We start from the raw sequence: 26588 nt of genomic DNA, 5'->3' as shown, positions 1-26588 counted from the left end.
AAATCTTACTCCTCAAGTGCTAATGATCACACAGAATCTGATAATTTTTATTCATTTAATATCGGTCAAAATTCAGTAACAAAAAAAATTGGAAAAACATTCTATGAAGTGACAGCACTCGGATGAGCTATTCAACAAAAATGTAAAGGACACTGATGTGGGATTGATCCATGGGACCCTGGGCAAGTCACTTAATCCTCTATTGCCCCAGGTACAAAACAGGCACCTGCATATATGTAAACCACTTTGAATGTATAACCACAAGAAGACGGGATACAAATCCTATCCTCTTTTCCCCTTTATAATATTACTATCAAGTGAACTGAAAGTGCACTTGGGGATATTTTCCTTATTGATGATATGAATTTGCTACCAAAATGCACCACCAGAGGAAACAGAAATAATCACATTTCATGTCTTCTGGTGTGAATATGATAGAGCTCTTTTTTGGTTAGAACAGTGTTTCGCAAACTTTGTCAAGCCATGACACACTAAACGTGGTGGCTGCATCTTGAGGCATCCGGAAGTGCACGGACATTGACGTGATGATGCCCTGCGTGACACCACGTTGACACGTGCGCGAAGGCCCTCCAGACAGACTCTGAGCCACCAGTGGGGGGGTGCTGAAAGGGAAGACGCACAGAGAGGCAGTCAGCTGGTGCTGGCATCTCGCAGCACACCTGAAATCTCAGACGGCACACTAGTGTGTCGCAATATACTGGGTTAGAACTAGGTCAGCAAGGTTCAGTTTGCTCTAAGAAATAACCAGAGATGCCCCTCAAGTGCTGTGTGTGAGAACTTGGCAGTTCGACCTGAATGGGCAGAGCTTGCATTTCACTATAATTCATCACTGTTGTGATAGTGAACTGTCTCTTTTGTTTGGTGCTGGTTAAGTTGATTCCATCTTGGCTCAGCTACATAGCTAAATGCGATTGTATGCATATTGCTGCATGGTGTGAAGTAGAATAAAAAAGTTTAGGATGTGTTCTCTGCAGTGGATATCGAGTATTGTATGAGTATAATTTAGGCCTTTGTTCTATCAATTGATCTTGCAACCTGTACATCATCCGCACATCTTTATACAGAAGGTCTCCTCCTCCCGTTTCATTCAGTGAGTTTTGTCCATCTTTTGCAAATCTATTCGCATCTGTGTGAAATTCTTTCCTTTTTCTTCCAGGGTGCTTGAGGTAGATCAGTGGCAGAAAACAGGATTCCAGTATGATGTGATCAGCTGTTTGAATCTTCTGGATCGATGTGACCAGCCTGTGACTTTACTGAAGGAAATGAGAACTGTAGTGGAACCAACTCAAGGCAGAGTCATTCTTGCACTAGTCCTGCCTTTTCATCCATATGTGGAGAATGGTATGTACAAAGCAGGTGCGGTTAGCAGCTTGCAGAACATGTTTTGAAAATGTACTTCTGGCTCTGCCATTCACAGCTGGTCCTGTTTGTATGGAAACACACTTGACTCTCTCTCGCTGTGGAGTATGTAACACGTTAGCCATGCTAACATTATAGGAATCTTTTTCTATAATCAGCTTTGAAAAGGTTTGGAGTTCTGCCAGGAGAGGACCAGTATTTTGCATATGTACTTCAAACAGAAGATTAGAGAGAGAGTTTTGTTTTGTTTTTGCTAAAGTTATTTTCTTCAACCGAATAAGGTTGTGCTGTATACGTATTGAGAACAATTTCAGTCTGACAGACTAGGATGCATTATTATGAAATCTTATTTAAATCTGGCACTAGTATGTATAGCTTCATTCAGAAAACCCCTGTTTTAAAAAGTTACTTTGCATAAAAAATGACTCAAAGGTGGTATATGGATTCATAATTAGTTTGTGAAAAAATTGTACTTATATCTGAAATATATTCAGTTGTAGCTTTCTGTAAAGCATGCCTAGTTTATTTAACTGTTAAAAAATGATAGCACATGGCTACAGATTAAAAATGTCTTCTCTCGGCCTGAGAAGTCCTATTTTAATTCAGGCTTTAGTTATTTATATCTTTTTCCTTGTGCTAAACTTTAAGTAGTAGATTCAGGTTGGATCTCTCCCACTGACTTTTAGTTTACCGGTAGCTTACTTTTTCTTCCAAAGTACACACCGCTCCTCTGTAAACATATAGATTTATTCAAGTAGGATAAGTCTGACTTCAGCAGTGGCTGCTCAGTTGTTTTGGTAAATAGTATAATCTGTTTCTGAATTACCCTGCAAAAGAACCACATAATTAGGTACTTTTTAAAACATCACATTATGTTAAACCATGAAAGGGAAACTTTGGTTTTAGAGAACTGCTCTGCTTATAGTGCCGTGAGGTTATAAAACTCGTGCTAGCAAGGTTACACATTCAATGGTAATAAACTTTTGTCATCTTTTTTCCTCTCCTCGGATTTTAGATTCAGTCCATCTAATGGTTTGCAGCAATAATGTATCTACAGGGAGGGGAGTCTCAAGGGGCCTGGACCACCTCATGTTTGGCTGGGATACCAAACCCTACCAACCAAAACTGTCTTCTGTCCGCGTCACACCTGCAGCAGCACTTAATTCAGCAGGTGTGCTTCAGCCTGTAATGCTTATTAAGGTTTCTGTAAGCTGATGCACATTAAAAGATCTGATTTCATAATTAGAGCAGTGAACTGGGAAATATGCTGTCACGTTGACTTTGTGTGATCTTGAGCAAAGTTAAGTGTTGGTCTCTTCTCTTTTGGAGGCAGCCCTATGTATTGAACACAAACATATATAACTGAACTTTGATCACAGAAGTGGAAGTACAGTATATATTGTGCTGTATATATAACCCTTTGGCATTCTGTGTTGAGTTAAAAGTGCAATTTACAAGGGAAAGACAAGCTGGTACTTACAACTTGGTGAGATTTGTGGGCATATCTCTGTGTGTATAATTCTTGTGCAATGGCTCGAAAAACTGTACGCCCGCTCCTGTGTTTCTGAAGAGGAAAAATAGTGAAATTGTATTGTAGTTAGTATCCAAAACAAAACTATATTGAATTTGATTTTTGGCTTTGTATTTTTGTGGGGGGTTTTTTGGGGGGAGGGGAATTCAGCAGCTTCCGCTTTGCTTTATATGGGCTTCCAGCTTAACCAAAACTGTGACTGGAATGCTATACCTAGTGGAATAACCAGCAAATTTTATGCGGGCACACCACCATTTTCTCCCTGCTGCTGCCCCATCCCCAAGCCCCACCAGGTGAAGATATCTGAAGGTCACCAAACTCCACCTAGCAAACCTTGACAGTCGGCAGCATCGGCGCAAAAAAACAAGCATGCACGGGATGCTAGTATCGGTGGCTCAGGAACACTGTCGTTGACTGCCAAGAGAGGTTACCAAGATGTCCTCAGCTGGCAGGGCTTGGGATATCTGGTAGCTGTCTACACCAAGGGTGCGCTGCTGGGTGGGCTTGAACCAAAAGTGGATGGTCCTAGAACCTCCCAGGCCCATCTGTGACTGTGCCTCTGGGGGTTAACCCAATGCCAAAACTCCATTCCCTCCATGATGGCATTCTGGCTTCTGAGCAGCTCAAGCAGAGATATCCCTAAACTACTCCAAAACTATTATATTCCCAAAATATAAAGAACTTTATATGTACTCCATAATCGAGTTTGTACTATAAAATGGTCCTATACACAGGATAGACAAGGACAGCTCTTTAATATAGCTAGTTTGATAATCGGATTTTGAATTGATTTAGGATGAGGCTTGTAAGGATCAAAAAGGAAGATGACAAGACCTGAAATAGCTTGTTGACATAGAAACATAGAAAGATGACGGCAGATAAGGGCTACAGCCCATCAAGTCTGCCCACACTATTGACCCACCCTTTTAAGTCTACTGACCCCCTTAAGTATAATTATAATTATACTGCCACTCTACTGACCCAACATGGTGATAGAATTTAAGGATAGAATGGAGAATTAACCTGGGAGTTAGGAAAGCCGGCTAAGAACCAGGGAAACTAGATCTTGCTGCAATTCCATGTAACCCTTGGGTAAGTCAAATCACCGTTGCCCTTTTTAACTAGTTATAACTTGCCTTGAGCTACCACAGTAAAAGATGTGAGACAGAGTAAAAAGATAAAGTAGAAAAGGGTTTTAGAGACTGGATTAAAGGCATTAGGAGGTGCTGGTGTTGGCTTAAATTGTAGAAAATGGTAGAGAATTAGCAAAAGTCAAATGGCAGATAAAGAACCAATTGGTCCATCTATAACAATGGTTTTAGATGTACTGTACTTCTGTTTCATCTGGTGTTTGTCTTTGTTCTCGGTTTTTGAGTTCCTTGGATTTTGTCTAGAGAAAGCATAAACAGTTTACAAGATTATAAACCCAAGCTGTTTAAAAACCATTTTCAAAATTCTGCATTGGATTCTAGTATCCAACATATCTGACACTTAGATAAGCTATTCTGTTTAATATTAAATGTCTTGGCTGTCATGTACAGTGTCCCACGTTAGTGTGAACCCATAGCAGTGACTGTATTGCATTTCCTGTGCAAACAGCATACGATTCCTTACTGATGGGTTAAGCACCTCGACTCGCAGAGTTGCTTGCAGAATGCATCAATCATTTTCTTCTCTTCGCCCTCCTCAGTCTTAACTTCTACAAGCGAGTTGAGAAGATGTCTCCATCTGCTCTGCACTAGATTTTTTTTATTTTCAGGATTTAATTTGATATTTTGTCAAGGCTTCCCTGTGCTAAGAGGTTCCCAGTAGTGCTGCCCGATTCAGGAATAAAAAATTTGATTTCAATTCAGCCTATTGAATTGATTTTTCAATTTGATTCGATTTTCCTGCTCATTTGGGTATTTTTTTTCCAAACATCCTGGTGGGTTTATTTTATAGCCTCTTCACCCCTTTTATAGCCTTTTCACCCCCATTGTCCTCTCCTATCCACACTGGCGCTGTGGTGTAAACATAACAAACAAAAAGACTTTTCCTCTCTGATAAATCCTAGCTCATATGAGAGGAGTTCCATTCCCTTTATCATCTTGGTCATTCTTTTTTGAACCTTTTCTAGTGCTGCTATATCTTTTTAGATGCCAGATCTTGGAGATTTTGGAGTTACCAACACCTACGATTTGGCATTACCTGTAGGTGCTAGGCTCCATGGTAGCAACCCATAAAGGTGATCCTGTGGACAAGAACCCATCTGTGTCCCCTGCAGAGCACACTGTTAGCGCGCTGGTCGCCTCAGAGGGGGACTCTCTAGTCGCATTTAGCCTGGATGCTGGAAGTGCACCAGAGTCTTCAGTAGTGGCTCCAGCAGGAGTCATTATCCAGAGGCCTCCCTCTCTGCATAGAAACTTGGGTGATCCTGACAACAGATGCCAGTCTTTATGGCTGGGGGGTCATTGCAAGGGTCATCCAGTACAAAGGCATTGGCTGCCCTCACAGAGGGCATGGTCTGTCAACACATTAAAGTTGAGAGCCATTCGGTTGGTTCTACAGTTATTCCAGGTGCAGCTGAAAGGCAAAGTCTTCTCCAACAATGCCACAGCTGTGGCATATGTCAACAGACGAGGTGGAGGGCCAATTGCTGTTTCACTTGGTGGAAGCCCATCTGCAGGTCATCACAGCGACTCATGTATTAGGAGTGGACAATGTCTCTGCCGATTTGATCTCAGCCACCAAGATCCTGGATCTAGAGCATTCAACTGCTTTGTGAAACGCTGGGGACAGCCAACTTTCAATCTCATGGCCTCAGTGGATAACAAGAAAGCTCCTCATTTCTTCAATCGAAGATCAGATCTGGGAAGTGTTGGCATAGACGCTCTAGTACAATCTTGGCCAATAAATGGACTCCTGTATGTACCCCTGCCCCCTCCCCTTGGTCAATGATAGGTCACAATCTTGCGAAGGTCCGACCTATTGTGACCAAGTAGGTTCCGTTCTGCCTTGGTCACGTTACTGCCATGGCTTTCCACCAGGGGGAGCCGGTGGGCTTAAGTGCTCTTCAGGTTGAATCTATCTAGGTCGCCACCGGGAGGAGCCCAAGGGCTGAGGTAATACCTGCTGACTCAGCTAGAGCAGGGCCTGGTCTTTGCTAGAAAAGACAGCCTGCTGAGACAAGGAGGGAGGCAAGCGAGGGGAAAGGATATGGTTTCTCTCCCAGTAGGTCTCTCCTTGTCCAGGCAGAGGTAAAAGCAGTTCAACCTATGCAGTTAGTTGAATCTGGAGACTGTGATTTGGCATGCCGTGGAGGAAGCCACTCCTTTGGGATTAATAAGGAAGCCTTCATAAGGAGTTCATGACTTACCTGCAACCATCAGTGAGTTGTGTTTTTTGAAACTGTGGGGTTTTGTTTTTGGGTTTGGACTTTCTCTGTTGAGCTCTGCCTTATTTTTTTGGGTTTAAATATTTGAAGCAGGGAGTACTCATTTTTGGGTGAGGTTTGTTAACATCCTGGGAGGAGATTTTTTGATAACTACTTTAAAAGCTGTTATTGCAAGACAAACCTGGGACACTCCTAATTCACCCAGCAGTGCTACCCAAAATCTGCTTAAGGCTTCTATGGAAGAACTATAAGCAGTGCCAAGAACTGAACAGAGCACTTTGTTAATAGTTTACCCTGCTTGAGGGCAGGCTTGGAGCACAGTAGCTAGGGGCTCTGTGGAGAGCCAGTGCTCATGGACAGAATTTTCTTGCTTGGTTGCAAAGAAGAAAAACTGAACTTTATTTTTTCTTTAACTATTTAGATTTTTGGCTTTATGTTTTGTTTTGAACAAAAACCAATGCTTATTGTTTTTGTATGCCATTTCTGACTTTAGTCATTGACAGTAAAGTGATATATCTTCATTTGACCTCAGTAGGTGTGGGTTTGATTTTGAATCCTGTTTTTTTTTTTTTTTTGTGTCAGTCCATTCCTGCAGGGTGACTCCAGGCCGGGTCACACGCTGGTGTTCTTTCAATGTTATCCACTAGTAGTGCTGTGGAGTCCCGGGGTCGGGCCGCAGAGTGGTGACACTATCGAAGATTGGTAATCCTGGTGGCCTCAGATTGGCTGTGTCATCCTTGGTATGTGGATCTAGTCCGGTTGTAGCAAGACAGTTCTCAGACTACCACTGCACCAGGATCTTTTGTCTCAGGATCCTATAGTCCTAGAGAATCTAGAACGCTTTGGGCTTATGGCATGGCTGTTGAGTGCGCAGCCGTAGCACAAGCAGGATATTCAAATATGGTTATCACAATGCTTTTACAATCGAAGAAGCCAGTGACTGTAGCAGTTTATGCAAAAATGTGAAAACTTTTTCAGCTCTGGTATAAGGAGAAGTAGTTAGATCCCTTATGGGCTCCCATTTCCAAAGTCCTGTCCTTTCTGCATGAAGATCTAGAGAAGGGCCTGGCGATAGGATTTCTCAAAGTTCAAGTAGCCGGACTTTTATGTTACAGAGCTTGAGTGGACAGAAGGTAATTGGCCTGTCATCCAAATGTATCCAAGTTCTTGAAGGGAGCTCTCTGGCTCCACCCTCCAGTGTGGCAGATGGTCTCTATGTGAAATCTCGATATTGTGTTACCTCAACATTGTGTTACGGGCCCTTGCTAAAGAACCATATGTGCCTCTGTTGGAGGTGTGTTATTGTGGATCTAACCGTGAAGATGGTTTTCTTTCACAATCACTTTGGCAAGGAGGGTGTCGGAACAGAGGCGATTGTCGAGGCGGAGGCGTCGTGGCTGGGATGATGGGTGTGAGCTGTGATCTCCCTGCAGCTAGACGTGCTCGGATCCCCTACTGGCAATACGACACCAACAGGATGGGAGGTCTGGAGAATGGCCGTTTTGTCATGCCGGAGTGTTGCAGCGTCGGATGTCCCACAGCTGACTGGATCATCGTTCGTGTGTTGCGATGTCTTCGGGGGCTGAGTGAACTGCTCTGTCCTGTCCGGAAAGCAGAGAATCGAAGCTGGAAGATCTGTAAGCTATTGAATTTGATGAACAGCAGTCCAGAGGGTCGGAAAATGCTTCTTCTGCTTTGATGAATGATCCCAGGGCTGATGTACAAAGCTCGATGATGGCGGTTACCCATTTTGAAACAGCTAAAGCTCTAGAGACGATACTCATTGATGACTGAGGGAAATAAAATCAAGCCCTTCCTGAACTTTTGTCTTATTTATATATTATATCTATTTCTTTTTACCTTATTTTATTTTATTTATTTTGCTTAGCTTTACTTTTAATTAATTTTATTTAATTAGTTTCTTTTTATTACTTTATTATCTTGGCATGTACATTTTTGTTTTTCAATAGTTTTAAATATTGAGAGCTCTATGTATTCTTGTTAGGATGTTTTGTATCTCATTTCCGCTATCTTTATTTTCTTATAATATTTACTAATTTTGCTTGTCTTTGGTACTTTAGTTAGATTGTGAGCCTTCGGGACAGTAAGGGAATTTCAAAGTACCCATTCCTTATTTAATTCATCTTAACATCTTTTCTCTTTGTTTCTTCTCCTCTTTTCAAATGCTCTTGTAAATCTTTCTCCTCTTTCCTCCTATATTTAAGATTTGTAAACCGTGTCGAGCTCCACTTTTGTGGAGATGATGTGGTATATAAACTTAAGGCTTAAATTAAATTAAATTAACTGCAAGTGTTATCTTGCAGAGAGCCTTTCCTCAGATTCACAGAAGCAGGGATGCCTTTATGCACTGTGCCATACCAAAAGTAGTTTTGGTGTTTCATGTCAACCAGGAAGTGCGGCTTCTCACTTTTCTTCCCACAGGCTAGAAAAAACAGGATAAAGTATTGAAGTTGCTAGATGTTAAGAGAGTTTTCTTATTCGTTATCTTGAAGTGACAAATGAGTTCGGTCTGTCGGATCTCCTATTTGTTTTGAGCAGTGCTAGCCATCAGGGCAGACAAGCCTCTAAAGCTATTTCCCGATGGATCTGCCTGGCTATTTCCTCGGTGTACATTGGCTTTGAAAGCTCACTCTACCAGAAGTGTGGCGTCTTCCCGGGCAGAGTCCAGGGCAGTGCTGCTCAATGAAATTTTTAAGGCAGCCACATGGTCTACCTGTCATACATTTACAAAATTTTACAGAGTAGACATGGCAGCACAAATGGATGGGGCCTTCGGGTTCTCTGTGCTGGTTTCAGGCTCATCTGTCCCACCCTAAACTCAAGGGACTGCTCTGGTATATACCATCCATAAGAACTATGCTGTTTACACAGGAAGAAAGGATTTGTTTGTTACCTCAATAATCCTCCTTCCTGTAGAGCAGCTTATAATTCCTTATGCCTTGCCATGTCAGATGTCTCTTATGCCTACCGGAGGCTTGTAGTCTGGCAGCCAAGGAAGAGAAGCAGAGCCTTTGAAGAGGTGACATATTAGTGACAAAATCAATATTGGCACATTTTGCCTTGCTTAAGAGCTGTGCAAGTGTTGGTACCGGTTGCACACAGGTAAGTGGGGTTGTTGTTGTTTTTTTTGTTTCACCACCATTCTTTGTTGTCCTGTTGGGTAGTTGCTTGTTTGTTTGTTTACTCTTATTTAGTATTGCAGAGAAGATTGAACTTACCTGGATTGGGGTGCTCCCTGAGCCCCACTTGTTTTCCTTTCCTAAGGGTTATCACTTGCTTTGGTATGGACTGTGGAGCGAAGAAAATGATTGTCTTCTGCAAACAACTTGCGAGTTGCTGTTAACCTATCCATAAGGAAACGTATGCTGTTCTACAGGAAAGAGGATTATCAAGGTAAAAACCTAATCCTTCCTTAATAAATTGGTCCTCTTTTATCCTTTTCAACTGTAATCAGGGTATATAGAGAGGGTGACACGCTGTCACCCCTGTAGATACATCATGAAAGAGATTCAAGAGTATTTCATTTTATATACTGAAAACTAAAATCTTGAAATCTAGACAGCTAAAGTAGTTTTATTTGCATTACAGTGCTGCTTCTATCACCTGAGAGAAATAGTCAAGAATACATGCAAAATGACCAGTATCAAGCACAGTGAATAGAATTCAAAAAATAATTTAATTTGGCATATATCTAAACCCTGAGCATGTACCACAGCAAATGGATAAAGAAAATAAAACTCACCTGATAAATGAATAAAAAAATGGAAAGCAGAGCAGTGCAATACAGGAACAGCAGAAGCAGGAGGACGATCAGTAGGACATTAACTGTACCAAGGTAGCCTGGAGAATCTTCAGAATAAGAGGAGTAATTGGTGAAATTTTTAAGTATAAACAGACACATTAACATAAGAACATAATAGCCAATGGTCCATCAAGCTCAGTAGCCCATCCTCAGGATGGCCAATCCAGGTCACTTAGTACCTGGCAAAAACCCAAAGAGTAGCAACATTACATACTACCAATTCAGGACAAGCAGTGGCTTCCTCCATGTCTTTCTCAATAACAGACTATGGACTTTTCCTCCAGGAATTTGTCCAACCCTTTCTTAAAATCTATCTGCTCTTACCACAACCTCTGACAACTCGTTCCAGAGCTTAACTATTCTCTGAGTGAAAAAAATTTTCCTCCTATTGGTTTTAAAAGTATTTCCCTGTAACTTTGAGTGTCCCCTTGTCTTTGTAATTTTTAACAGAGTGAAAAATCAATCCACTTATACACATTCTACTCTACTCAGGATTTTGTAGACTTCAATCCTATCTTCCCTCAGCTGCCTCTTTTCCAAGCTGAAGAGCCCTAACCTTTTTAGTCTTTCCTCATTTGAAAGGAGTTCCATCCTTTTTATCATCTTGGTCGCTCTTATATAGTCATTAAGAAGAAATGTGCATTAGAATATAAAGCATGGCATGAACTAAAAGAGGGTCAGCAACTTTAATGGGCAGAGTGCCAAAAATCTAGTGTCCACTTGCAAGACGTTGGCCTTTCAAACTAATAAAATGCCAACCCCTTTTCCACAGCTCTTGCTTTCTCACTGCTTGGCACTTTTCCATGTCTTGCACACTCTCAATGCCTATCATCTTGTCGTGACTTGGTGAGGATGGGGGTCCTCCTAGTAGTAGTCTTTATCTCACTTACATGCTAGAGGCCCTCTCTTTTTGATCATCTTCTTGCTCTGTGTGGAGCTGAAACCTTCCTCTTAAGGAAATGCTGAGCAAGGCATTGAGTACAGGTTCTGGTTCATTGCCTCCTCTTCTATGTTTTTCATTGTATCATATCCCAGTTGCTGGAAGTGGGAATAGCCTGCTGGGGGGCCAGAACTAGGCAGGTGCTCCTAATGGTACTGTGAGGAGCAGGGAGACAGGATGCCAAGTCAGATGTTTCCAAATTCCAAGTCAGGAGGTTGCCGACACCTTACTAGGATTATCAATAACGGTGGTAGAACATGCTGGTATAGTCCATATTAGTGCTGCCTGATTCACATGCAGCTCCTGATTGGTGTAGCCCGACTTTACAGGAAGCAGATCAGAGCAGATCGCGAGTGATTTTCTTCACCCTCCAGCTGTCCTCTTCTGCCTTTTGACAGGCAGTCAGTAAATCCCCATAAATAAAATATAAGACAACTGAGAGTAAAGCTGGCAGTGCCCTGGCCTCAATTCTTCCCCTTCCCCTTGATCCCTAGAACAGGCTCGTCTGGGCACACTACTGCTCCTTTATATGATCCTTGTTGGACACCCTCTGATGGTGGGTTAGGCTCCTCCCTTGTACTGAGGTTATTCTGATTCTCTCCAAAAAGTCAAGTTGAAATGTTATTGGGCCATTTTTTTCAGGCTAGGCTTCCTACTATTCATGTTTGATTGGTACCTTCTCTAGAACTGGGCCCAAAATGTTCTTCCTCGGGAAAAATTCTTCCATCGGGAAAAATTTTGGCAATACGTAGAATGAAATGACTCTTACCTACCACTTTTAAAAAATTAATCCTGTAAAAGCCCAATAGTCTGCATAGAGCCTGATGTTTGTATATAAGAAGAAAAAGATGTAGTATATACTTTTGAAACCTCAAAAGTCCTTCAGAAAGAAGAGAACTTCATGATCTGAAAATCGCATATAGTCTTGCGTCTATTGCCTTGGTCCTTTAAAAGAGATGAAGCCCACAAAAACTTTTTTTTTTCTCTAGGACAGTGCATATCAATTTTTTTGGGACAGAGACCATAATTGCAGTCAAACAAAATTGTATGCACTACAGAGAACTCACCCAGGTCGCAACACAAAATGCGAGTTTTGATGATCTCATAGGGATCCTTTCTGGCCCACAGTATGGGAAGCTATGATCTAGGACCAATGCAACATCAGTTCCTGGTAATTATGATTTACAATTAAAGAATAAAACTCCCTAAATTCCTGTGCTATGCATCTTGTAAAAAAAGCTATATTGAATATTTCAAAGTTGTGACCAACCTCCTACCACTAGAGTGGTTCCTCTCCCTGTTCTCTTTGATGTTGAACTGGAATCTTTGCATGTCACGCCACAGATATAAATTCCACTGTCGTTTGAGTGAAGGTTATAGATGTTAAGTGAAGAGCCTTGCGGCAGCACTGTTGCTGTAAACTTGTCAGACATATGGCACTTGGGCACGCACAGATCTTCAGGTTCATTGGCAAGGTAGCGGAACCAGAAAACTCGACACGATGGACACCCAGTAGCTGAGAAATGACATGTTATAGTAGCACTGGACAGAGTGGAGGCTGCTTTAATCAGTGATTCTTGCAAAACAGTAACTCTGCAGGATGCTTCGATATTGCCTAGGGGAAGTAAATGGAAGCATGCATTACCGGTAAGTTTTTTTTCTTTGTTTAATTTTTAGTAGTTTTATGACCTGTATCCCCATATTGATCCTTCTACTGCCTTTTAGCACAGCTTGACTAGTGAGATGTGAGGGTTTAAAAAAATGTTTTTATACCGGTTCACTTTGATCAGCTTCAGCAAGTGTTGAGGGCCATATATTAAAATACAATATTTTGCATTCAATTTTTGACCATGCCAATGAAGCACGTAGAAAAAGCTGCAATAACACTTTGCAATTGATAGTAGTATATCAAGTGTTGTTAAATAACATTAGAAAACAAAAAAAACTCTGTGGAGTGACGATGTTCCTAAATGGACTTTATTTGAAAGTGTCAAAGTTCCAAAGGTACACTGAAATCATCCACATAAATAATTTCATCCACATAAAAGCCTTAAAGGACCTAGTCTGCTAGGGATACAGGACCCAACACGGTCTGCGTTTCGACAAAAAGTCTTCTTCAGGGGTCCCTGGGGGTCCTATAAAGGTGACTACGTGGGAAATAATTGTGTGGTGAGCCGGAAGTGAGACACTGTCTTGGGTCCTGTATTCCTAGCGGACTAGGTCCTTTAAGTCTCTTATGTGGATGATTTATTTTTATGTGGATGGAATTATTTTATGTGGATTTCAGTGTACCTTTGGAACTTTGACACTTTCAAATAAAGTCCATTTAGGAACATCGTCACTCCACAGAGTTTTTTTTGGTTTTCTCTGGATTTTCTTCTTTGTGGATATTTTGGGGTCATTTCCTTTTGTTTTTTGTTTGTTAAAAACATTAACCCCCCCCCCCCCCTTTTTACAAAACTGCAGAAGCTGTTTATAGCACAGACCGGCTTGCTGAATGCTCTGTGCTTCTCCTGACACTGAGTTCCTATGAGCGTCGGGAGCAGCACAGAGCTTGTAGCACTAAAATCCGCTTCTGCAGTTTTGTGAAAGGGAGGGATAAGTAGTAAATTTAGCTACTCAAAATTTTGTACCCTCCTCCCTCTCCAAACCCCCCCCCCCCAAAAAAAAAAAAAAACAAAAAAAATATTGAACTGTAGATTTGTTTTTGATTGGGGTTTGTTGGTTTTGGTTTGTTTGTTTTTTTGCAAAACTTAGTCCATAAAGCCAGTTTTGCACAGTTCTATGTGCTAATACTAAGGGGTCTTTACACTAGAGAGTTGCGCGGGGACAGAAATCCCACCCATCACCGCCTATCCCCGCCAGAATCCTCTCCATCCCCGCCCGTCCCCATAAAAGCAGCAATTAATTCTGACAGGATCATCAATTCCACAGTTTCTTTTGTGTTTTCCGCTGCTGTTTTCCTTGTGGAATCTCTTTGGTGTTTTCTGTTCAGGTAATTAACTTATAAACCCCCTCTTTTACTAAGGCTGACGTGTCCATTATATTATATGGACAAACCCTTCCATCCCCGTGGGAGTCCCGTTGGCTAGAAGGGGGTCCCCGTGGGAATCCCATGGGTTAGGAGGGATTCCCACGATCCCCGTTCCCGTGCAGACCTCTACTTTACACTTATCGCATGTTAATACTCAAAATGAATGTGCTTAAGTGCAAAGCCTTTGTTCAATGCAGGGCAGATGCTAGGCATACCCCTTGCATTTACTATACAGGACAGATACTTAATACATGATACCACACTGCATGTAGTGCAATGCTGGTGCCACCACATGTACCACAGTATGGGCGGCTTCATTCAGCAGTGATATTTTGCATTTTGCAGCGTTCTCTTCAGCATCAACACAGCGTTTTTTAAATATGTCAGTTAGCAGGCTTAAGACTAGACATCAAGAGTAATCCTTTTAGGCTTGATTAGTTGTAATCTACTGGACTTCTATTATACACTCCTGAAGAAGGCTATCTTAGCCAAAACACAGACTGTTGGGGTCCAGCTTGCTTTAAAAAGGATTATTTTAAGCGTGCCTTATTTTATTGTCAAAACACTCAGTATAAATTACTTAGGTACAAATTTTTGTTAAGTCTTCATAATGTGCCATCCGCCAGCCAATTGATTCCTAGCTGAAACCTTTTTTGGCAAGTTCATCTTCATCAGACTTGTTTTCTTAAAATATTGTGATTAATAATTATGATTATAAGTGCTTCTAAAGTGCTTTTCTTAGTGCAATAAATTTCAAAAATTGTAAAATAACTCAAATATTTGAAGAAACTTTATACTTAACTTTCATGCAGGCTGATTGCATGAATCACTGCTAGTTAGTCATAAAACGTCGGGTAGGTATCTGCTCCGACAAGTTTCGCCAAAGGCTTTATCAAGAAGCCCTTCAGTGTCGATCTGCTGCATCCTGACCAGGCTTCTAAAGTGCCTTATTTTATGTACATAATATTCATTATATTGACATGATGTTTTAATAAATTGATTGTCCTTGCAATTGATTGTCCTTCCCCACTCCTTTTTTGGATATTGTTGCCATATCAGGGCACTACTCCCTAAGGACAAACCACTTCTCTCCACAGCTTTCTTCCTCCCTGGGTCCTATGATCCCCATGATGGTCAAGTAGCACATGGACACAAACTGAGCCCCACTGCTTCTGCTTAAGACTGCATTGGGATCCAAAATAGCCACACTGAATCCTAGCAGTCATCATACAGAGAGACTCAGCTGTTGCTCAGTTACCACTGCACCATCAAGGGGATCTTGTCAGGGAGGGGGGACAGATTGGGAATGAAAAGGGAGACCTCTGTAACAGGTGGTGTGAAAGGGGATTGTGACTTGTGGAGGCCGGTCAGACTAAAGGATGATGGGAGTGGTGATTGGAAGGGGGCTGTGAGTGTTGGGGAGGAATGAAAGGGGTCTATGACTTTTGCTGCTGCCGCACCTCCAGCTTCACATATTACCTCCATTGTATGAGGGGGGGGGGGGGGGTTTGTGGTTTGCAAATATACAGGTACTTATTTTGTATCTGGGGCAATGGAGGAGTAAGTGACTTGCCCAGAGTCCCAAGGAACAGCGTGTTGCACTCAGCTGCTACCCATATTCATATCAAGCAGCTAGTGCAGAATTTTGACATTGTGCTGCCATTTTTAGATGGCTAATATCTAACACATGGTAAAGCCTGCACTAGCTGCTTGATGGCAGCATAGTAAAAGGACCTCTTAATGAGCTGCATTGCATGATTTTGCATTACAGCAGCTTGTTAAGAATAACATTTTACAGGCAGAAAATGCTGTAGAAAATTCATTTTTTTACAAAAGAAACATTTTTGCAAAGATGGCTTCATATGCTAAAAAAAGAAATAGTGCACTGTCAAAGCATGCACTTTTTTTCCCCATATTTTTGTTTATAAGGTATTTTTGCAAATTTTATGTTCCCTCAGTTCATTAGTTTTATTGTGTGGAGTCTCACTGACAATTCATTTCAATTAAAAATCATTATAAAACTGGATTTCAGCCCATCCCTCTGTCAGGGTCACAATATTGTGTGCAAAAGTTCAACAACTCAATCAAAACTTGGAGCAGGAGTGACTTATAGGCCTGGATTCCTTAAGATGCGGCAATGTTCAGTAGGGACAAATATAAGTGCTAGAAAACTGGCATATGTGAGTGGCTTTTACTTTTCCTGGGGCCCTTTTACTAAAGTTTAACGTGGGCTAAATACTGCACATCCTATTTTATACTTGTGGGTCCTAATGTCTAGCATGTTCTAAGCTCTGCTTTACCCTCCTCTTCTACAAAGCCATAGAGATTTAAAGGGCTTCGGGGCTGTTGCACCATGGCTTTGTAAAACAGGCCCTTAGTAAAAGACCCCCTCATTCAAAAAGCAGTCAGCAGAAAATTGAGAACATTATGTTGAATGCTATTTTTGAGATTTATATTTAACTTAACTTGAAGTGGCTTAGTTCTTGCTAACAGGTTGGGCACACCACTATCAATTTATCAGTCTTATATTATCCACTCAATTTAAGTGCGTTACAAAAAGTGCATATCATAAAAACACAATATAAAAATCACATACAAATTACAGACTAAATAATATAGGTTCACTCATTTACATGCCACATGTATTAATTAGCTTCTCAAAACAGATGTGTTTTTAACTGTTTCTTAAACATGGACAAAGAAGACAATTGGCACAACTTTAGAGGAAGCTCATTCCACATAGTGGGCCCATTTATTTAAAAAAAAAAAAAATCACATTTGTACATGATCCTCCTCTAGATAGACCTGATGAAACGAAGGAACATCCAAAAGATAGCAGTTGGTGCTTTGTCATGCAATGCCTTAAAAATCAGCATAGAACTTTTGAATCTAATATAGTATGAAACGCGAGAGAGATGTTCCATCCTCCTGAGATCACCAGTCACATATGCTGCTGAATTTTGAGCTTAAACTTATTGATTAATCTTTAATTAGGTTTTGGACTGCTAGTAATCTGTCCTCTACCATGTCCCTCTGTTCGCTTTCATCTTTATGCTCCCAGGACTACCGGTACTGTTTTTTTTTTGTCTGCTGCAGCTAAGTAAACTCCAAGGGCAGACATACCGTATTGTTTTTAATAAAGGGTGGGCTATTAATTGAGGCACCATTTCTCTTCTCCACCCTGCCCCCTGTTACCCTACCCCTTCCAATGAAGACCTGATCTTTCTTCTTACCTCTCCTCACAGTTATGGCACTGGGCTGGTATAGGGCCTTGGGCATCTGCACATGCTTAAGGCCTTGCACTGGCCTGGTACCAGAATCGTGAAAAAAGGTAAAAGAGATCTGGTCATTGCAGGAGAGGGTGGGTGGAAAGTGGAGGAGAGCAATGCTGGTTACTTTAGATTCCTCCAGTAGCAGCCCCTCCCCCATTTTAATTTGCCATTTAAGATTAAATTTACACATTTTTCAATGCTGAGACGAGAGTAGGCTATTAGAAACAATATGGTAGTGTAAAACTAAATCATTTGCTCAGCATTGGGGATGTTGAATTTTTAATGTGTTGAGCTGAATTATTTTATATGTTATGTTATTTGGCTGGAACAATAGGGGGAACTGGCAGTGCAGACACTGTAATTGTTTCTGTTATATAGAAAAGGAGAGATTCTTTATGCTGTTTGAGGAGAAGGGGAGAGAGAATTTTGAGTTGAAGACGCTTTATAGTTAATCCTAGGTTTTCTGGATCACTAGACAAAAGGGCCGATTTTATAGCAGTGTCTTTTATATAAAGGCAGTGTAAGACCTATATGTCAGAATTTAATAGATTCCTATAATAATCCCCAGTAATACATAAATGCTTTCACACAAATTTATACCAGCTCTGAGGCAGGTGTAAATGTGTATTTGTACTCGATATGCATTAGAGACCGACCAAATTTTAGGTTCGGGTTTCTGCTGAAAATGCCACTGCATTTTTGGCACTATGCTTCTGCTGCTGACCCCTGCCCCTTTCCCAGCAGAGACCTGGACCCCCTTCTGGGCTACCTGACCACTCTGTAGGCCCTCCCGGGTCTACCTTAACCAAACCCTGGTGGTCTAGTGGCAGGAATGAAGTCCACTTATTCTTGCCTGCTGTCACCACAGAATCCAGATGGCTGTTGAGACTTCCTGGCAGCTATTTTGAGAGGGGAGAGGCAAGGGTAGTGGCGCAACCGGTTCTTTGCACCATGGGGGCAGAGTGGGAGACGAGCAAGCTGTTTTTGGTTTTGACTTAGATTCGGGACAAAACTGAATAGTGAATTTCGGCTGCAGATTCATTTTTGGCTGCAACCAAAACCACTGATATAAAAGTATGGTCGGCTTCTAATATACATTTTGTAACTTACATGCATACATTACAAATTGGCCCCTGAGATGCCTGTATACTGTCCACCTAAATGTACACTTGGCTACTGCTATTACATGTACTTTTACATTTGTGTACACCATATAATTTAAAAGCAAATTTCTGTGTATAAAATATACTTTACATTCAGAAAATGCTTTCTAAAATTACACCCCCCCACACACAGTGTACACCACTCTCACAAATCCCAGCCAGTGTTCCTTCCAAGATCTGTCCTCCAAATACACAATCTAATTTATGTGAAAGCTAATATTTTAGCAGGAAAAATTAAATACTAAAACTATAGTAATCCCCATCCTTCTTCAAAATTACTTTGTAAGATTTTTCATGCTTGTTTGCAAATTTATGAAAGAAGAAAAAGCCTTACCAGCACCACATAGGACAAGGATAACTTTCAGCCTCCAAAGGTTCAAATGGCCGAGAGGACCCATCTTCTGCCTCTAGATATAATTTCTGTCCTTGTTTCACAGAAGGAAGTGTATCTCAAAGCCGAGAAAGTTGCACAGAACTTTTTAGATGTCAACAGAACATATATCCAGACATATAAATAAGATTTATGTGGCAGTTCTCCTTTCTGTAACGATCAGTTGTAGTTAATCTCTCTTCCAAATCTTAAATTGCACCGTGTGGTACAGGGAACCCAAAACATCTCCCTGATTTAATCCTGGACTACTAGTTTTGAGTTTTTCACATAGATTTTCATATATATGAGGAACAAATCTTCCAAGCCATTTATAAGCTGGAAGGGGAAGTGGTCTGATCATGTGATTTCAGACAAGACCTGGACATATGATTTAATGATAAACTTAAGCAATATGGTATAAAAGTTTTGCAGTGTTTGGGATGCACCCTTGCCCGTACGTGAGAGGAAGTAGCAAATGAGAGAATGATATCTCTGAACAAAGGATGGAGGGTGGTCAGAAAAAGCTATCAGGTTTTCTAAAAGTAATAGGAAAAAGCATTGGTTAAGAGCGTGAAAATGGTCCCTTTTAATTATTATTGAGTCTTGCATTTGATAAGTTGCCTTTCTGTGGAGGCTAGTGCCAAAATGCTTGCCTTTTATTGAAACAGTTATCAGTGGAAGGGAAGCTTTGGATCAAAAAGTCATAAAAAAAGGCTCCAAGTTTAGACCCAAGAGCAGTATTAGAATTCTTTTTATGGATGGATGGATGGTGGATGCATGGAACAGCTTTTTTAAGGAGGTAGTGGAAGCAGAATTTGTAAAAGGTATGAGGTGACTGGAAAGTCCTCAGTTAAGAGAAAGCCAGAGGTCTGTTAGAATTAATGTCATTTACAAAAGGAGGCATTCTGCAAGTCAAAGCAGCTCCTGATTGGCGAGGCCCGACTTTAGTACAGGAAGAGGCGGTTGGAGCAGACAGTGAGTGATTTCCTGCACTCGCCAGCACTCCAGCTGCTCTCTCCTGCCTCTCCAGCTGTCCTCTCCATGTCGGAGGTTCATGGGTGGAAAATACCGCGAATGACTGGGACCACGAACCGCCGACCGCGGGAACACTGTATATGATTCTCCTCATTGCAGTAAGACTGTCCTTATATTTCTGCCACAAGGAGGAGCCACTTCTTCATTCCCTATTTTGGATTCTTTAGCCAGAAAAATTCCGATGAAATGTGTCTAAATGTTGCTGGTGCTTATAGTCAGATAGGTGAGCAAAAGTGGCAAGGCCAGCTGTTGGTTTAGCTTTCATAGAAGTAGCTTTGGAAAAATACCTAAAATCTTTTGTAGCATTGTTGATCAGGTATTGCACCCATAGCAGAAGGTGATTCCTAAGGCATAGAAGGAAGCAAAGTCTGAATTATTATGGAATGATGAACTGACATGTCTCCCTAAATGGAACACAGGATGCACAGCTGATAATGCTCTCAAGTAGGGTATCTCAGCCCAGTTCTCAGGACAAACCCAACTAGTCCCCTCGGATCTCTCTCATGCATATTCATAGTTGATATCCTGAAAATACAGCAAAAATGATCACAAACTCTAAAAAGATGTGATCATGTCACTCCTCTGTTGAAGAACGCTCACTGGTTGCCCATTCATCATCGGATCATTTATAAAATCGCCCTTCTTGCTTTCAAGACCCAACGGACCAATGCTCCAGCATTTATAGATAGAATTCTTATCCCATACGATCCCCCCAGAACTCAAGGTCCACATCTCAACACACTCTTAATGTTCCTTCACTAAAAATAATTGGCACTCGTCATTCATACATTTTTTCGGTAATGGCATTTTCAGTTTGGAACTCACTTCCTTTATACTTAAGAGCAGAACAAAGTTTGGAAAAATTTAAGAGTAGCTTAAAATGCTTTCTTTTTAAAGATGCCTACGAGGGATTTATCCCATGCCTTTATAATTTATCTTCACTTTTTAAAATTTAAATATTTCCCAATCCTGTCCTTTTGTTTTTATCCTCTGTTTTAATTTTTTTTAAGAATTGTAATTTTTCCCCTTCTATCCTTTTTTTATACCCTTTCCCCCACCCCCTAAGTTAGTATGTTTTGTTTATTTTAGATTTTATTTTAGATTTTAATGCTTTGAAATTTTATATTAAGTGTTTAATCAAATTTTAATAAATTATAAAACCTGATTGACTCTGTACACCCTGAAGATTGGGTTGAGACACACTGGCTTATAGGGTAGAATCAGCGGAATACACATGGTGTCTTAGTTCATGACAACTTCCTATGTGGCAGAGGTTCCCAGCCTTTTTGGTTATGTGGACTCATTAACTTACATTGCCACCACTCTTCTTGGACCCTCTCTACTCGGCACCAAGCCTTTCCCCACTAGCCCTTTTTTTTTATTTCTTTCTTTCCCCTCCCTGACTCCACTCTCTTCTTTTGATGCTGGTCCCTGGTGCTCCTGCTTCTGGGCTCCAAAGCCTCCTCTGCAGAGGCCGAGAGAGATGCTTGTGACATTCTTCTGCCCTATTTGCTGTGCGAGTAATTCCATCTGCTTGCCAGGGTCAGCTGTGAACTCTTTGCCCCAAGTCTGTGAACTGCCGATCCTGGATCCGACTATCACTGGCGCTGCCTCTTTGGTGGCATCACCAGTCTATCAATTGATTTTTAGGGAATTGTTTGTTGGGGGATTTTTAACATTCTGTTGGAATCAAGTAACATGGAGGATTTTGTTTGTGTCCTGCTTACAATGTTATCAGCTTTGCTGTTGACACAAGTAGTATGTGGATTTGATTTTTTTTTTGTCTTCATATTTGAAGGAATTATTAGTGCAGTGTACTGATATAGTTTTAATGGAACGATCAGACCATTCACTTTTATCTTTCTGTTTTGTGTCTGTGGTTGAGAAGGATAGACCAATCAAGAAAATAAAAATTAATCCACGCTTTTGAAGTCTTTTGTATGAAAATTTTGATTCTGCTAAGACAAAACCCCTCCACTGTAACGTGCCAGGTACTGACAATACTAAATGAGATAATTTAAATTTACACTTTCTTGTAAACAATGAGCAACTGATATATGTATATATGTTTTGAAAAGCACACGCTATTTAAAAAAAAACAACCAAAAACAACTAGTGAAGATGAAAAAGCCTCAAACCCCTCCCTCTCCTTTACAGAGACCGGGTGAAAGGTTAATAGAGTAACGAACCTCATCGGCATTAAAAAAAAAATCCTACTTTACTAGGAAACATAGCTCTGTGCGGTGCAACTAATTACGTTAAAGTCAAGTCAAAATATACTTATACGGGGGATGAACACACCAACGGTGGCCAGCATTTCACAATTCTTGCTGCTTCAGAGTGTAAAACGGCCAATCAATCCTGTGTTAATGAAAACCTTGTATCTCCTGCGTCCCCTGGTGGGGGCGCTGACACCCCCTCCTCTTTTCTGCCCCCTCCCTCTTTCCATTCCTTCCCTCTATGCACGTACCTCCCTTCCCCCTTATTTCTAGTTGAAGAAGTTGTTCGTGGCGGTCAACAATGTGCTCTCTTCGTGACCTCGTTGGCTCTTCCGCTGACATTGCTTCCGGATGCCGCGCAAAGGAAGTGACAGAGGGAGAGCCGATGGGGTTGCGAGGAGCATGTTGATCGTTACTAGCAGCAACCTGTCTGCTGTTGCTTCAGGTGACCGGGGGGGGGGGGGGGTTTGGCGGATCAGGACCGCTGCCACTGTTGCTTTGGGTGAGTGACGGAGGGAGGGAGAGGTAGGGGTTGGCAGGACAGGACTGCTGCTGCTGCTGCTTCGGGGGCTGTAGAGAGGGACGGAGGGGGTTTTGTCCGGTCAGGACTGCTGCTGCTTCAGGGGCTGGACGGAGGATGATTTTTTTTTTTGCCAGTTGGGTGAGAGTGCCGATTGCTTGAGTCCTGGATAATTGAGATTCTACTGTACCCATTTGTTCAGATTGTATGGATTATCTGGATGAAGAAATTGTCAAGATGATGCAGCTTGTTTTTGTTTTTTGTATTATATATGTTCATATGGAAACCAACTAGGGATAGACAGTAAATTAAATATTCCTACAACCACTGCTGGGCCCACCCACGCCACCACTTCTACTACCATTCTGCACAGCTGCCTACGATTCCTCATCCACAGCTAGTGATGCCACCACTATCCCTGCAGCCACTGCTGTTTCTGCCGCTACATCAATGTTTGTATTCTCTCATGGATTACAGTGCTCCCCCACGAATTTGCGGTCGGTGATTCGCGGTCCTGGTCATTTGCGGTATTTTCCGACTGCGAATGACCGGGCAGCTGGAGTGCCAGCGAGTGAAGGAAATCACTCGCGGTATGCTCCGACCGCCTCTTCCTGCCCCATTTTAGAAAACAGCTAGAATTTGTTATCATGGGGTTGTTGTTTTGGTTTTTTTTTTTCTATTTAAGCATATACAATGTATTTTGAGAGATCTCAATTGGATTTGACTATTTAGAATGTCTTTCCAGTTTGAAATTCAAAGCACTTGACAGATATACTGGATGACGATTGTTCAGTGAGAAGTGCATAAATAAAAGTCAATAAATATATGTGTATACAAAATGGTGCTGCCTTATTGTACTGGTTTAATACATTTCTTGGTTTGCTTTTGAGAACTGACATCTCTTTTGTCAGGCCTGCTTTTGTTCTTTTTTTTTGACCCTGCCAAGATTTGAAATTGGGAACATTTTACACATGTTCTGTGAACTACAGTAGTCAAGTGTCCCTAAAAATCTAATTTGGTTCAAATACTACAAATATCGCATTTAGGGTAGGGAAATACCTAATGGTGCATGAAAGGTTATCTTGATCTGCTTTAATCAAATCTACGGTAAATCCAGGAAAGGTATACAACACTGGAGCTAAGTCAGGGGTGTCAAAGTCCCTCTTCGAGGGCCGCCATCCAGTCAGGTTTTCAGGATTTCCCCAATGAATATGCATGAGATCTATTTGCATGCACTGCTTTTTCATTGTATGCTAATAGAGCTCATGCATATTCATTGGGGAAATCCTGAAAACCCGACTGGATTGCGGCCCTCGAGGAGGGACTTTGACACCCCTGAGCTAAGTCAATTTTCTTTCTGGTTTGGCTAGGCCAGGGGTAGGCAATTCCGGTCCGCAAGAGCCAGGTCAGGTTTTTAGGATATCCACAATGAATATGTATGAGATGGATTTGCATGCACTGCCTCCTTGAGATGCATATCTTATCTCATGCATATTTATTGTGGATATCCTGAAAACCTGACCTGGCTTTGAGGACCGGAATTGCCTACCCCTGGGCTAGGCAGATGAGGTGGACTTTGAAGTCTTTTGTCTGCTGTCATCTTTCTATACTTGTTTCTATTTATCTATATAATAGATTTTTGGTGTATTTAAATTGAATGCTTCTAAATTGAGCCCCTCCCTCCCCCCCAAGTATTTCCGTTTGTGCATCCGCCTTCCTGGACTGTCTGACAGAGTATTTGCCTAAATCAAAATGAAAAGGGGAATTACCTGAACTTGTTATATCTTGTAACAATTAATACATTTATAAATAAAAAAAATAAAATAAATAAAAAGGAGAGCAACAGACCCCACAGTGATAAACCAGTCAAGAAAAATAGAGCCAGGTAAATGGTATTTGCCTAAGGCAGGGCCGTTGAGCTCTATCAATTTCAGGATATCCCTAAAGAACTGGCACATGATATATTTGCATAGAGTAGAGGCCGTGCATGCAAACATTTGTCATAAATATGCAGTAGAGAGAGCCTAAAAACCTTATTGGTTTATGGCCTTCAGGGTTTGCAGTTTAACACTGCAGATTTAAGGCTTATTCCTTTATAATGTACACTGGAATAATTCAACTGTTTACCTTTGATTTTGTCTCGCAGACAGTCACTAACATATGCCGTTAGTATGATGGTCAAATACTTAGGGGCTGATTCTCATCGGGCTCCTGAAAGTTAGGTGGCAGTAGACGTCCTACCACTGCCTAACTTAATTGTTGATAATGCGGTAATTGACCGTGTTGTTTAAAACCAATTAAATGGTTTTTAAAAAAATAATTAAATAACCGACCGGCGTCTATCTCCCTGGCAGCTATCGGCACATAGTGACACTGAAGCCCGGAAGGGGGCATGGTTAGGAGCGATACTGGACTTTGGTGTTACTATGCGCCACTGGCTGCGATTCCCGACGTGACCCTAGGTGCCAAAAATATAAGCCTTTGAAACCCTGGCCTACATTTCCAGCACCTAGGTTCCCATCGATCTGCAATTCTGGAAGCGGCAGCTGTCGGTGGTTGACATGCAGCAGGCGCATGTTTTGTAAATGACTGCCGTGCAAATTTCTGCCGCAAGAAGTAAGCAGCTGCTTTTAAAGCCACATTTGTAAATTGTGCTAAACCGCTGTATTCTTTTTAACAGGTGGCAAGTGGGAAACCCCCTCTGAAGTTTTGGAAGTGAAGGGTAAAGTTTGGGAGGAGCAAGTGAACAGCCTGACAGAAGTGTTTCAGGCAGCAGGTTTTGCTGTAGAAGCCGTCACCAGACTGCCCTATTTATGTGAAGGCGACATGTACAATGACTACTACGTATTAGATGATGCAGTGTTTGTTCTCAGGCCCGTGTAAATGTTTGCCAAAGCCTGGAGTCCAAGATGCAGTCTGACATTGGGTGCTTAAAGAGGGGAACAAATGATTCTTCTAAGCAGATCTCACATGTGGATTTTAAATGTTAATGCTTGTGGATCTAGTCTTTGATGTACAGAATATTCAGCTGAAATTTTTTTACTAGCTTGCAGCTCTTCAGGTGCAGGTCCTGGTCCAAAATTGTGGAACTATTTTTTTATACTTGACTGTGTTACAAATCGGAACCCGGCTGGTACAGTGTGTGAATGATACAACAGGGAGAAGGGTTTTTTTTAAATGTGAAGACTTTCAATTCCAAACACACCAGAACATTGTTAAATGAAAAGTGTTTTCAGCAAAAACATTTCTTCAGTGTTAAGTGTTTTGTTCTTTGAAAAAAAATGCAGGAGAATGAGTATCAATCATGCCAATAAATGGTTTGGAAACAAAGATTTTAGGCTTACTCCTTTCCTAGGGAACTGGGTTTGATTTCCACTGCAGCTCCTTGTGACTCTCCATTGCCCCACTGCCTTTATATAATATATAAAAAGCTTTGATTGTAACCACAGAAAGGCGGTGTAGCAAGTCCCATTCCCATAATCTCACCAGATCCAGTCCTTGGGAGCTGTAGATCATTTGGGTTTTCAGGATTTCCACATTGAACGTACATGAGAGTATGTGGCGCAAGGGTTAGAGCTACGGCCTCAGCACCCTGAGGTTCTGGGTTCAAATCCCTCGCTGCTCCTTGTGACTCTGGGCAAGTAACTTAATCCCCTCATTGCCCCAGGTACACTAGATAGAGTTTGAGCCCACCAGGACAGATAAAGTGCCTGAATATAAACCACTTGGGATATAAGTGGTATATAAATAATAAAATAAATAAATAGTGTGCATTCCTGCCACTGTATGGAACTATACCTTTTGCATATTCTTTGTGGAAATCCTGAAAACCAGACTAGATTTAGGGACCTGCTTTGCAGAACTTTCAAGTGCCCAGCAAGACCAGAGATGTGCTCAGTCCAGGCTGCTTTATGTGAATTGATCATGG

The 26588-nt window shown here is 41.4% G+C and overlaps 2 protein-coding genes across 4 annotated transcripts in view; one reads left to right on the top strand and one right to left on the bottom strand.

Annotated features, from left to right (window-relative positions):
- The window catches only part of METTL9 (methyltransferase like 9), a 55306-nt gene extending 29314 nt beyond the window's left edge, over positions 1-25992 (top strand). For 2 of the 3 annotated variants that reach the window (XM_033963409.1, XM_033963406.1), the window contains exons 4-6: positions 1178-1362; positions 2396-2551; positions 25341-25992. In XM_033963409.1, the coding sequence (XP_033819300.1) occupies positions 1178-1362; positions 2396-2551; positions 25341-25543 (544 nt within the window). In that variant the 3' untranslated portion in view covers positions 25544-25992. The remainder of the gene's footprint in view (positions 1-1177; positions 1363-2395; positions 2552-25340) is intronic. The other variant, XM_033963407.1, reaches the window with a different exon arrangement.
- Positions 1362-19166, bottom strand: IGSF6 (immunoglobulin superfamily member 6). The gene is made up of 6 exons (XM_033963410.1): positions 18851-19166; positions 12318-12662; positions 10048-10154; positions 4245-4301; positions 2861-2944; positions 1362-2207 (listed from the first exon to the last, which is right to left on the bottom strand). The coding sequence occupies exons 1-6, from the start codon at positions 18912-18914 to the stop codon at positions 2166-2168; spliced, it is 699 nt and encodes a 232-aa protein (XP_033819301.1). The 5' UTR covers positions 18915-19166; the 3' UTR covers positions 1362-2165.
- Positions 25993-26588: the final 596 nt, after the last annotated feature.

The sequence above is a fragment of the Geotrypetes seraphini genome, chromosome 11, assembly GCF_902459505.1.
Source record: "Geotrypetes seraphini chromosome 11, aGeoSer1.1, whole genome shotgun sequence".
In the NCBI taxonomy this organism is placed as follows: domain Eukaryota; kingdom Metazoa; phylum Chordata; class Amphibia; order Gymnophiona; family Dermophiidae; genus Geotrypetes; species Geotrypetes seraphini.
Note: the sequence above shows the minus strand (reverse complement) of the source record. Positions and strands in the feature narration are given on the sequence as shown.